The sequence below is a fragment of the Salvelinus fontinalis genome, chromosome 14 (genome assembly GCF_029448725.1).
Source record: "Salvelinus fontinalis isolate EN_2023a chromosome 14, ASM2944872v1, whole genome shotgun sequence".
Taxonomy (NCBI): domain Eukaryota; kingdom Metazoa; phylum Chordata; class Actinopteri; order Salmoniformes; family Salmonidae; genus Salvelinus; species Salvelinus fontinalis.
In genome coordinates this window covers 16,319,313-16,333,008 of record NC_074678.1, presented here as the reverse complement: position 1 = coordinate 16,333,008, position 13,696 = coordinate 16,319,313, and the positions used below count along the sequence as shown (strand labels likewise).

Here is a 13,696-nt window from a genome sequence, read left to right as displayed (position 1 = left end):
AACAGTGTAATTATTCGCTCCGCAAGGCAATCAAACAGACAAAACGTCAGTATAGAGAAAGTGGAGTCACAATTCAACGGCTCAGACACGAGACGTATGTGGCACACACACAACTACACTTTTTATATCCTGTATTTCTGAGGATATGTTGCTTGAAGATAACCTCATTCACAATTTTTAATCCAACATCCTCCCTTTTTCAGAGAAACATTTCACATTCAGGATATTCATAAACACATGCATTTCACAGGCATCTTCCTTCATATTTGGTTAATTCAACGAGCACTCATCAGTTACGTCTAATTAGTACAACAAAGTTAGTTTAATGTCTTTACAAACTAAGGATTCATATTCATTTAAAAAAACACCAGCTGAGTCAAGTCAGCTGTGTTCCAAGTAAACAAGATTTAGGTTGTGTCCCAAATGACACCCTATTCCCTATATACATGGTCTGTCTGATGACACAGGTTTCACACATTTCCCATCAGGCACCATTCCATAAACTGATCCTCATTATGGCCAAGGAATGTTACATGGAATCCTAATTTTAGATCCATGCACATAACTCAAAAAGTTCCCCTTTGACATCCTTGCATGGTTTACATTTTTTATTACACAAAAGTCTAACATGCTGACCAAACCATCTGCGTTCGGTGTGAGCGTTGCAAAATAAATGTACACATACATGTTATTCAACGCGCTTCTATTTTCGACCCTTGAGACCCTTTTGTTGCCTATTTTGCATGTTATTTTGGCATTAGTATATGTCACATATCAGTTTGCAAACAATGAGTTAATAAAGCTGCATACAAAACATGGTCTCTTTTTTTGCTTTCATGAGTAAGGCAGCTTCAAAATGCAGGTGTTTCAGTCTAGCTCAGTGCTTTCTGTGGTGGTGGGGCATCCAGCGGAGAATACGTAGCATAGGGGTTGGTAATGTCACTCATGGAGACACTACGTCACCGCAAAATCTACGGATAGAGCTCGAAAATTCAAGCCCCTTGGGTGCTACCATAGAGTTACATTAGAAGTGTCCATCCAAGAAGGCTCAAGGTCATTGACTGCAGATAAAATTACGTCAAATCACATATCTACCATAGTTTTTATTGGATTGATCATGTCAACAACATACTTTCAAAATCTTAGCTAGCAAGCTCGACAAGCAGTCATCATGAATCATGTCAAAAATCTACTGGAAAATCCTTTTCAATCCTTAACATATAAAGTACAATTATAGATAAATGCATCAGTCCTCATCGGCCATTGGACATAAACATTACACAGGTTGGAAATTGTTGCCAACCACAATATAAAATCCACAGAACAACAACAAATGAGGAGAGATTAATAAAACTAGGTTCCCCCTTTTATCTGTGGGTTAAATGTCGGAGGACACATAATTGTGTGACTCAAAATGGGTCAAAAAGATCGAGCAAAAAAAAGAAACTTATCCATTTCAGATAAAACAACCCAATATTTATATCCCAGGACAAGTTAGCTAGCAACAGCAAGCGAGCTAAATGTCCATGAATGTTTTGTGTGTTTCAACCTGTCCCCAAAGTAAAATAGTTGGTTCACAGTTAGTTTTGGTATTTTAACCTGCGTTTCATGAACGTGTCTGGTGGGGACAGGCAAAATCAACATGCACACGATGGTGGACGCGCGTAGTTTGGTCAACATGTTCTGAGTGTGGATCTTAAGTTAGGATTCTAGAGTCTGGAACTCAATTCAGATGTTTTGGTGCCATTGGCATTTCCAGAACATTTATATAAAGGGTATTAGCATACAGCAGTAAAATCACTTGAAAGTGCCATCCAGAGTGCCAATTATACCTTGACATTTGGGGGTCTCCTATGTGTGCACGCACTTGCGCGCGCACAAAAATTATTCATGGTTTTATAGTAAAGACATGTCATTTAACTCTAAAAATGGATTACCTTTTAATGTGCCATGAACACATCTAGTCAATTGTCAAACAATCACTTCAAGAAGTAGGTTATCTGCACACGTTCATCTCCTCCAAAATGAGTCCAGCATCCCAACAGTTCACCCGCCATTTGAATGGAAAGGGGCATTTGTTACAAAAAGTCTTACTGTCAGTAAGTTTTTGAAAAAATTATCAATATATTTAGAGGTCACCCAACCTGATCTCATAGTTTCACTTCTTAACTTGCCGTTATTGTACGAACATCAATTTTTTACCCATTAATTCTGCATGATTACAGGGTTAATTTCGCGTGGTTACAGGGTTAAAATAGAAACAACTTAAAGGATTAAGTTAAGGTATTCATTTCGAGTGGTTAAGGTTAGGGCTGTGATTTGGGGAAGGCTTAAAACAAAATACTTAAAAACAATGTGCTGTTTCCATTGAGTATCATCGAGTACTCTCCCTGCTTACTAAAGAACTGGGAGCTGCTGTGGTCTAAGCAATGTGCTCTGGCTCTAAGCCTTGTGAGATTGCCTTATATATGGAACGAGACTGGGCTCATATCGACATCCTCAGGACCTTTTCAAACGTTCGAAATCTTTGTGACCAGCCTTGGCCACGCCGCTGTTTGGCACACAAATATATACAGTTGAAGTCGGAAGTTTACACACACTTAGGTTGGAGTCATTACCACTTCATGTTAACAAACTATAGTTTTGACAAGTCGGTTGGGACATCTACTTTGTGCATGACAAGTAATATTTCCAACAATTGTTTACAGATTATTTCACTTATAAATCACTGTATCACAATTCCAGTGGGTCAGAAGTTTACATACACTAAGTTGACTGTGCCTTTAAACAGCGAGGAAAATTCCAGAAAATTATGTCATGGCTTTAGAAGCTTCTGATAGGCTAATTGACATCATTTGATTCAATTGGAGGTGTACCTGTGGATGTATTTCAAGGCCTACCTTCAAACCTCAGAGCATGCGCAGACCAGCTGGCTGGTGTGTTTACGGACATATTCAATCAATCCTTATCCCAGTCTGCTGTTCCCATATGCTTCAAGAGGGCCACTATTGTTCCTGTTCCCAAGAAAGCTAACTGAGCTAAACGACTACCACCCCGTAGCACTCACTTCCGTCATCATGAAGTGCTTTGAGAGACTAGTCAAGGACCATATCACCTCCACCCTACCTGACACCCTAGACCCACTCCAATTTGCTTACCGACCCAATAGGTCCACAGATGACGCAATCGCAACCACACTGCCCTAACCCATCTGGACAAGAGGAATACCTATGTGAGAATGCTGTTCATCGACTACAGCTCAGCATTTAACACCATAGTACCCTCCAAAATCGCCATCAAGCTCGAGACCCTGGGTCTCGACCCCGCCCTGTGCAACTGGGTACTGGACTTCCTGACGGGCCGCCCCCAGGTGGTGACCTCACTCAACGTCAACAAAACAAAGGAGATGATTGTGGACTTCAGGAAACAGCAGAGGGAGCACCCCCCTATCCACATCGACGGGACAGTAGTGGAGAAGGTGGAAAGTTTTAAGTTCCTCGGTGTACACATCCTGGACAAACTGAATTGGTCCACCCACACAGACAGCATTGTGAAGAAGGCGCAGCAGCGCCTCTTCAACCTCAGGAGGCTGAAGAAATTTGGCTTGTCACCAAAAGCACACAAACTTCTACAGATGTACAATCGAGAGCATCCTGTCGGGCTGTATCACTGCCTGGTACGGCAACTGCTCCGCCCACAACCGTAAGGCTCTCCAGAGGGTAGTGAGGTCTGCACAACGCATCACCGGGGGCAAACTACCTGCCCTCCAGGACACCTACACCACCCGATGTCACAGGAAGACCATAAAGATCATCAAGGACAACAACCACCCGAGCCACTGCCTGTTCACCCCGCTATCATCCAGAAGGCGAGGTCAGTACAGGTGCATCAAAGCGGGGACCGAGAGACTGAAAAACAGCTTCTATCTCAAGGCCATGAGACTGTTAAACAGCCACCACTAACATTTAGTTGCCGCTGCCAACATACTGACTCAACTCCAGCCACTTCAATAATGGGAATTGATGTAAAAATGTATCACTAGCCACTTTAAACAATGGCACTTAATATAATGTTTACATACCCCACATTACTCATCTCATATGTATATACTGTTCTCTATACCATCTACTGCATCTTGCCTATGCCGTTCTGTACCAACACTCATTCATATATCTTTATGTACATATTCTTTATACCTTTACACTTGTGTGTATAAGGTAGTAGTTGTGGAATTGTTAGGTTAGATTACTCGTTGGTTATTACTGCATTGTCGGAACTAGAAGCACAAGCATTTCGCTACACTCGCATTAACATCTGCTAACCATGTGTATGTGACAAATACAATTTGATCTCAGTGCCTCTTTGCTTGACATCATGGAAAAAATCAAAAGAAATCAGCCAAGACCTCAAATTGTAGACCTCCACAAGTCTGGTTCATCCTTGGGAGCAATTTCCAAATGTCTGAAGGTACCACGTTCATCGGTACACACAATAGTACAGAAGTATAAACACCATGGGACCACGCAGCCGTCACACCGCTCAGGAAGGATACGCGTTCTGTCTCCTAGAGATGAACGTACTTCGTTGCAAATCAATCCCAGAAGAACAGCAAAGGACCTTGTGAAGATGCTGGAAGAAACAGGTACAAAAGTATCTATATCCACAGTAACTCGAGTCCTATATTGACATAACCTGAAAGGCCGCTCAGCAAGGAAGACACCACTGCACCAAATCCGCCACAAAAAGACAGACTACGGTTTGCAACTGCACATGGGGACAAAGATCATACTTTTTGGAGACATGTCCTCTGGTCTGATGAAAGAAAAATGGAACTGTTTGGCCATAATGACCATCGTTATGTTTGGGGACAATTGTTGATGGAAAATGATGTGGATATATTGAAGCAACATCAAGACATGAGTCAGGAAGTTTAAGCTTGGTCGCAAATGGGTCTTCCAAATGGACAATGACCCCAGGCATACTTACAAAGTAGTGGCAAAATGGCTTAAGGACAACAAAGTCAAGCTATTGGAGTGGCCATCACAAAGCCCTGACCTCAATCGTATAGAAAATATGTGGGCAGAACTGAAAAAGCGTGTGCGAACAAGAAGGCCTACAAACCTGACTCAGTTACACCAGCTCTGTCAGGAGGAATGGGCCAAAATTCACCCAACTTATTGTGGGAAGCTTGTGGAAGGCTACCCAAAACGTTTGACCCAAGTTAAACAATTTAAAGGCAATGCTACCAAATACTAATTGAGTGTATGCAAACATCTAACCCACAGGGTATGTGATGAAAGGAATAAAAGCTGAAATAAATCATTATATCTATTATTCTGACATTTCACATAATTAAAATAAAGTGGTGATCCTAACTGACCTAAAACAGGGAATTTTTACTAGGATTAAATGTCAGGAATTGTGAAAAACTGAGTTTAAATGTATTTGGCTAAGGTGTATGTAAACTTCCGACTTCAACTGTAACACTGTAGAGAAACAACAGTGGACAAAAGGGACATGTTGAAAGCTTATGCCTTTAGTAACTCTGAGAGAGTAAAATATCAATGTTGAAAAAGAAAAGGTGTCAAACACAGCTTTGCTCTGAACAATATGTTCTCTTTAAGTAAGTTTATCATCATCAACACACCAATATTGTTAATATGTACTGTCAACAAATTATTTCGAAAATATGTAAACTATAATTGAAACCAGTCATGATCATCTTATTTCTCTTCATACCCAAAAACTAAAGGGATTGCCATTGATTGGTTGAGGTGCACCTCAACTCTGAGCTGGTTGGTTGAGGTCTACCTCTGCTCACATCTGATGGGTGAAGTAGTACTGGTTAAATGGATAAGAACCTGTTGCAACATTTTGACCTATTCAATGAGACATACAATACAACTAACTAATGAATAAATAAATAAACTCATATATTAATAGTCAATTTTCATTTGGAAAATGGCACAGATTTACCTTACAGACATTCGTAAAAAAACAAACACATATTTGTCTTAAGACAAAGATGTTAAGAAAATACATTCATAAAAGAGAGGCTGTGTACGTGTGTGTATAAAGGTCTGTGTGTTTCTCAGGGTCTGGCAGCCTTGTAGTGGGAGGGGACTGTCTCCAAGGTGATCTCTAGACTGTCTATCTCTGAGCTCTTCCTACCTCTTACAATGACGCGTACACTCTTTTTTTGCGTTGGGGACCGGGGGTGGAGTTTTGCCCGGGGTTACGGGAGGGCCTAGTGCGGGGGGTACAACAGGAAACACACTATCCTGTAGTGAGAGCTGTACAGTGTTCACGTTGACATGACAACATCTCGGATACTGTTTAAAACACTCAAACGTATCCTGGCAGTGCTTGCAGGGGCATTGCGAGGAGCATAGCACTGCGTGGGCTGCGGCAGCAGTGGTGACCACATTGGGGGCGGAGTTTGATTCTGATCCCCGCGGGCATAGCCAGCGTAGCGTAACGGCAAGGACGGAGTGGTAGTAGAAGCGGCGGAGGTGGCGGACACAGCGACACTGGAAAACACAGGCCCTGTGGAGGGAGTGAAAGTCTTTAGACAACAGGTGGCAGACACAGCGACTCTGGAAAACACAGGCCCTGTGGAGGGAGTGAAAGTCTTTAGACAACAGGTGGCAGACACAGCGACACTGGAAAACACAGGCCCTGTGGAGGGAGTGAAAGTCTTTAGACAACAGGTGGCGGACACAGCGACACTGGAAAACACAGGCCCTGTGGAGGGAGTGAAAGTCTTTAGACAAGAGGTGGCAGACACAGCGACACTGGAAAACACAGGCCCTGTGGAGGGAGTGAAAGTCTTTAGACAACAGGTGGCAGACACAGCGACACTGGAAAACACAGGCCCTGTGGAGGGAATGAAGGTCTTTAGACAACAGGTGGCAGACACAGCGACACTGGAAAACACAGGCCCTGTGGAGGGAGTGAAAGTCTTTAGACAAGAGGTGGCAGACACAGCGACACTGGAAAACACAGGCCCTGTGGAGGGAGTGAAAGTCTTTAGACAAGAGGTGGCAGACACAGCGACACTGGAAAACACAGGCCCTGTGGAGGGAGTGAAAGTCTTTAGACAACAGGTGGCAGACACAGCGACACTGGAAAACACAGGCCCTGTGGAGGGAGTGAAGGTCTTTAGACAAGAGGTGGCAGACACAGCGACACTGGAAAACACAGGCCCTGTGGAGGGAGTGAAAGTCTTTAGACAAGAGGTGGCGGAAGTTGGGCTTCAGCAGCAGATAGACCAGAGGGTTGTAGAGGGTTGTAGAGGGTTGAGGACTTAGCAAACACGGCAGGGATGGCAAACGCCATCGGAGGGATGGAGTCCATGTGACCAAACGCTGCCCACATGGAGACCAGGGCGTAGGGACTCCACGCTGTGAAGAAACCAATACACACCGCCACACTGAGCTAGAGGGAGGGAGGGGACAGAGATAGTCAGAAAGAGGAGAGAGACAGAGAGAGCGAGACAGAAACAACCATTATTCTACATAAAGGATTCAATAGTCTTGGTACAGTTTGTTAGATGTCAAGGAAATGTATTCTTTGCTGCAAATGTGAAATATGACTTTTCAAAGAGAGACAAAGCTACTGCATACCAAGCCCAGTCTGGGACCATTAAAAAGTCAAGCTAAACTGTTCTGTCCATTCAGGAGAGAAACCTTTATTGCATAGTGATTGGCGTGTCGTAGCTGCATTGAGCCAGGTAGTTAAAGCGTATTGAGGAAATAGTCTGACTATCGCCACAGAGTTTCTAAGCCCATTGGCTCAACATCGCGATACTTCCGGGAACACAGTTTTCTTCCCCTCATACATCATTACGCGATGCTCCTCACCTCCGCTTCATCCAAAAATCTAAAAGAATAACAACATAGGTGGGGCAGTGGCACTGTTTCCCCTACTGCGGATTCCATCTTTAATGACGTGTGTGTATCCTATACCGTTACCTTCACTATGGTGGTCTGTACATTCCCCATGTGTGTTTGTTGTGAGACGTGTTGCTCCACTGCTCTCCGTGACTCCCTGACCGTGACCAGGAGCTGTGAGTAGGCGGAAGTGATGACACAGCAGGGCAGGACGTAGCAGCAGAGGAACAGTGCCGCCGTGTAGGACCTCGCCACACTGTCCCGGTTGGACCGCTGTAGAATGAATGAATGATGATTTGTATTTATGTCAAATCGCCCTTAGCGACTTACTTTGAAAGTGTGTCAGATAATGCTGTAAGTTAAAATGTACAAACAGTTCATTCATAACCTTTGGGGTTCCACTGACGACTATAAATTAATAATCTAAAGTGTTAAATAGTAACAAAGACTCCATGAACAAAGTAATAGACAGAATAAATAAGAGGAGACGAACCTGCCAGTCGATACAGCAGGCCGTTCCGTAGGGCTCTAGGCCGTATGCACCCCAATGGGCTAGAGGGGAACAGGCAAACACCAGGGCATACGCACACGCTATCAGGATACGACCATGGTCTGGGCTGAACCCGTTACCTGTGGGGGAGGGATCATACACAGTCAGCCATAGTGTGGTCAGAATCAGAACAGTGATGTTTGATGCTTATGTGGTCAAAAGAGCACATTCTGCAATTCATATTGCAGAAACAGTCACAGATATAGACGGTCATGTGGTCAGACAGTTGTAGAGTGGTCGTAGTTTGGTCAGAGACAATAACAACAAGAGACTGTCATAGTGTGGGTCCAAGATGGTCATGTTGAGGTCAGCGGTGCTGTGGTCTTACCATAGAGAGGGTAGCAGACCTTGAGGCAGCACACAGTACTGAGGATGGTCAGGGTGGTCAGACTGCAGATACCAAACAACACTCCACAGAAGGCATAGACCAGACACACAGTCTTACCATACAACCACCTGGGAGAGAGAGAGGAGAGGCGGATGGGCAGAGGGAGGGGAAGGGGGAGAGAGAGGGGGAGATGCAGGAAGGAACCGAGAGAGTTGTTATTACTCAGATAGTAAATCAGCTGAGTGAGTGTATGAATCTGTTTAATATGCATGTATGTATGCACGTGTAGGTATTTGTATCTAACCAACCTGTGGTAGATACTAGATGTCACAGCCAGGGGGTAGAGGCTAAGGGTCATGCCCAGGTCACTGACAGCCAGGTTAATAATGAAGAACTCTGCTGGTTTCAGCAGCATATTCTTATTATAGGAGACATAGAGTAGTATGGTGTTACCCACCAGAGAACACACACCTGGGGGAGGGAGGGAGAGAGAAGAACATTTTAATTTAAAACCCTTTATTAGGTTGACATCATACAAAACACATAAAACATTACAAATCTGGAGACGGTCCAATATGAGTAGCACTTTTTAGGGAGCCCGGCCCTCCTTCACAATAATCTGATTTAGAGTCCAACCACAATCAGCCAGCCAGTCAGCCAGCCAGTCAGCCAGCCAGCCTGCTGTATAACCAGTCAGTTAGTCGGTCGGTCAGCCAGTCCTGCCCCTACAGAGCGCTCTGAGCCACAAGCAATCTCGAGCCTATTGTTTTCCTGCCTGTTGTCTGAGGCGTGATTATGTCTTTAAACGCTGCCTGTTCCTTTAATAAAACCTTATTATTACACTAATAAACATAGCAGGGGGTGTTTACGGGGTACTAAGAGATACACGTGTGTTGTGTTTAGGAACTTTATGGGAGGTTAACGCAATAAACACTTAGTGACTAATCACCCCTTTGTCTCTAAGTTAAACTGTTTTTGTGTACACACACTAATCACCTTTCAACTGAACACAGGCAGAAAGGAAAAAATTGCCCACACTGTAGATGTCTATCAGTCCGCTAATACAGGACTAGTAAAGGCCCATTGCATTACTTTTGTGAATTTTTTTACTAAATGTATTTGAGTGTTTACCAGCATTTGTAACTTGAGTCTTATAATTATCTGTATGTTCCAGAGATTTCTGTACATCTTTAGCTGACACTCTAGGATTCTTCTTAACCTCTTTGAGCATTCTGCACTGTGGTCTTGCAGTCATCTTTGCAGGACGGCCACTCCTAGGGAGCGTAGCAACAGTGCTTAACTTTCTCCATTTATCTTACTGTGGACTGATGAACATCAAGGCTTTTAGAGATACTTTTGTAACCCTTTCCAGCTTTATGCAAGTCAACAATTCTTAATCTTAGGTCTTCTGAGATCTATTTTGTTCGAGGCATGGTTCACATCAGGCAATGCTTCTTGTGAATAGCAAACTCAAATTTTGTGAGTGTTTTTAATTGGGCAAGGCAGCTCTAAGCAACATCTCCAATCTCGTCTCATTGATTAGACTCCAGGTTAGCTGACTCATGACTCCAATTAGCTTTTGGAGAACTCATTAGCCTTGGGGTTCACATACTTTTTCCAACCTACACTGTGAATGTTTAAATATCTGTTAAAATAGACACCAAAAACTACAATAATTTGTGTTTTATTAGTTTAAGCACACTATGTTTGTCTATTGTTGTGACTTAGATGAAGATCAGATCAAATTTGATGACCAATTAATGCAGAACTCCAGGTAATTCCACAAGACTCACATACTTTTTCTTGCCACTGTATGCCAGGGAGATAGCCTCCACAATCCATTGAGAAAGATGCTGCTTGGAAGTGGCCCTACCCCGAGCTGGTCACAAATGTGGATAACCTTGGTCCTTTCCAAAGCACAACCTCTGTTGTTCACTGAAAGCAAACAGAGGAGGTGAAAAAGGGAACAGCTTGAAAGCCAGGGACCTGTAAGACATAACCATGGGAGCAAAAGCTGCATTAGGATGTAACATCACTTTGGAGTTGCCAGGCGCAAACTCCAAACAGGAAGAGTGTACTGAGTGCGACGTCAAGACCATGAGCAGGGCAGTCTTGTAGGAAAGGACCTTCAGGTCTACAGACTCCAATAGTTCAAATGGAGGCTCACACAGAGAGTACAGGACCAAAGCCAGATCTCAGGTCAGTGCCATAGGCCTTTCAGTAACTGCACCACCAGAGGAAGAGACCCCGGGGGCCTTCAGTAACTGCACCACCAGAGGATGAGACCCCGGGGGCCTTCAGTAACTGCACCACCAGAGGATGAGACCCCGGGGTAAAGCCGTCAACCGCTACATGACACCTGAGATAGCTGCCATTTAAACCTTCAATGTGGAAAAAGAAAAGCCCTGCTCAAAATTATCTTGTAAGAACATTAAAATGTCCACCAAAGACCTCTCAAAGGGAGAAACTCCTTTAACTTGACACCAACCCTCAAAAGCACGCCACTTAAATGTACACAATCCTCTCGTAGAGGACGCACGCGCTGACTGTACAGTCATAATCATGTTCGAGGCTTAACCCCTAGCCGTGAAATTTAACCTTTCAGAAGCCAAACCCACCGATCCTCTTATCTTCGGTTGCGGGTGCCAAACTCTCCCATTTGCCTGGGACAATATATCCCGACAATACAGAGCCCCACACGGGTCCTCGCCCAACAGATGGATGGTCTCCGGGAACTAGGGTCGTCTAGGCCAACGGGAAGCCACCAAAATTGTCAACAGACCCTCTACACAGTGGCCTGAATCAGGACCACCGGAGGAACGCATAGAACAGGGTTCGAGGCCACTGATACGCCAAAGCCGTTTTCTCGCGATGCGTAAGATCTACGTCGGCCCTGCCAAACAGGTCCGATATCAGGGCCACCACCGAAGGCTGCAGTCTACACTTCGTGGGACGCTCCGACTGCAATAGCCGACGATGTGTGAGCATTTGGAACTTGCAACCTTGAGGTGCTTGTTTAAAACACGTCCAGGATGGAACACAATATTTCATCGCTCTTGGGAACTAAGAAGTATAAACTGTGCCAACCCCTCTGTACTTCTGACATGGGGACCACCCGAATAGCCTGCTTTTAAAGGAGAGAGGAAATCTCCTCTCTCAAGACAGGCGCTAGGACCTCGGGACCATTGAGGTAATGACGCCACTGGATGGAGCACGCTACCAGTTAGCCATACATTCTTTCCCGAAGGGGCAGAGTGCCACCCTGAGGACTGGGATCATTTGGTTATTTTCGTCATGCTTGTTTTCATATTCACTACTCCTGACAACCGTGTGTCTGAACGTGGGGAAGAAACTGTGCGTTCTGATTCCTGGCCCACACTGGGTTAGCCTTTAGAGATAAGTAACACAACACTTCTGAGAAATCTTTAAACAGGGGTAAAGCAATGCTTCACCGCTGCAGGGACAGAAGGTAAATACCTTCCCCCAAACCTGGAGGAACTCCTCTGCGGGAGAGAAAACGCCATTAAAAGGCGTATTCACCACCAAAAGGTTCACTCTCCCCCGCCGAATCCAAACCCCTGACTTCAGGCTGCCCAGGACTGAATCATTCGATTCACACTTTGAAAAGCCTCTAGACCCAATCAGGGATAGTATTTCATCCCCGAACTCTGAACACTGGAATGAGCCTCACTCGGCTGGGAAGACACCCCTATCAACGCCGACCACCAACTTTCTTCACAAAGTCAGCCCTACTCCCAATGGAAGTTCAGCCCAGCCAAAGACAATGGTCACTTGAACTGGCCCCGAGCTAAGGCCTCCTGAGCGTGTTTTCACCCCAGGACAGCCCTTGTGAGTATTGTTAATTTTCATTGTGAAACCACCTGCCCTAAGTCACGGTCAGAGGTTCAAACTCAGCTGGTTAGCCTTTTTGAACTTACTCTTACCACTGGCCATCTTAAGCAAGGAAGCACTGGCTACACAATCAAAGCAGAAAGTAGTAGGTTTTTTAGCCAACACAAATCTTACCCAAATAAGACAGCTTTGGCTGCACAAGCAAACCATAAAGTAGCTTTCTTTTAGCAAACACAAAAACCAATGCCCAGACCCAAAACTCACAACATCTAGGGGGATGAATACTCTCTTCCCACTAACAGACACCTAAGTCAGAGCCCAATCTCATAGCCTTTGTGGGCTTGACATTTTTGTAAATTGCATGACACATTCTTCCTTCAGGTGAGCTGAAGAGCAAAGAATTTAGGAAATGTGAGCCCCGATATTATAACCAGGAAGGCGGGGCTTCCGCGAGCAGGCTCGGCATCCATTGGCCCTTTGGGTGTGATTTTAGTTTGCTTCAGGTGAATAGGATCACAAATTCTACACCACAATGGCAGAGTCATGTCTTAAGTATAAAACGAATAATGACTCAATAATCCATGCTTTCTGGGAATGCTATAAAGTGCAGAAGTTGTGGATGGAGGTAGAAAGTTGTCGGTCAGAAGTATTACAATTGAAACTTACTTTTAATCCATATTTCAAGACAAGGCATATGGGGGTGTAGTGAGATAATCATCTAGCCCATTGGGTCTCTTATCACTCATCTTGAAAAAACGTATACTAAGAACATGGAAATTAATCACCATCATTAACACAATGGAAAAATCTAAATGATTTATTATTTAAATATTGACAGCATGGGCGACTGAGAAAAACGAATTGACACAATTTAAGGCCGTGTGGCATACAATAATGCAGGCACTAGAGATGGGGGTGTGAGCATGCGGGTCTGAGCAGATGACATTTAGTCATTGTGTGCATCTATAAGTTGTTCGTTTGTAAAAGAAGTACACACACAAAAAAATGAAGGCATTAATCGTTGACTCCCATAGTATGGTATACCATGTGACCGACTGTAAGGGACCAGAAAGA

The 13,696-nt window shown here is 44.2% G+C and overlaps 1 protein-coding gene across 1 annotated transcript; it reads right to left on the bottom strand.

Annotated features, from left to right (window-relative positions):
• Window positions 1–1,083: 1,083 nt before the first annotated feature.
• opn7a (opsin 7, group member a) lies at window positions 1,084–12,724 on the bottom strand. The gene is given in 8 exon segments (XM_055862348.1): window positions 1,084–6,236; window positions 6,238–7,298; window positions 7,300–7,437; window positions 7,974–8,165; window positions 8,386–8,522; window positions 8,771–8,898; window positions 9,079–9,241; window positions 12,715–12,724. Coding segments are annotated over 8 exon segments (1,974 nt in total). The 3' UTR covers window positions 1,084–6,091.
• Between the last annotated feature and the right edge of the window lie 972 nt (window positions 12,725–13,696).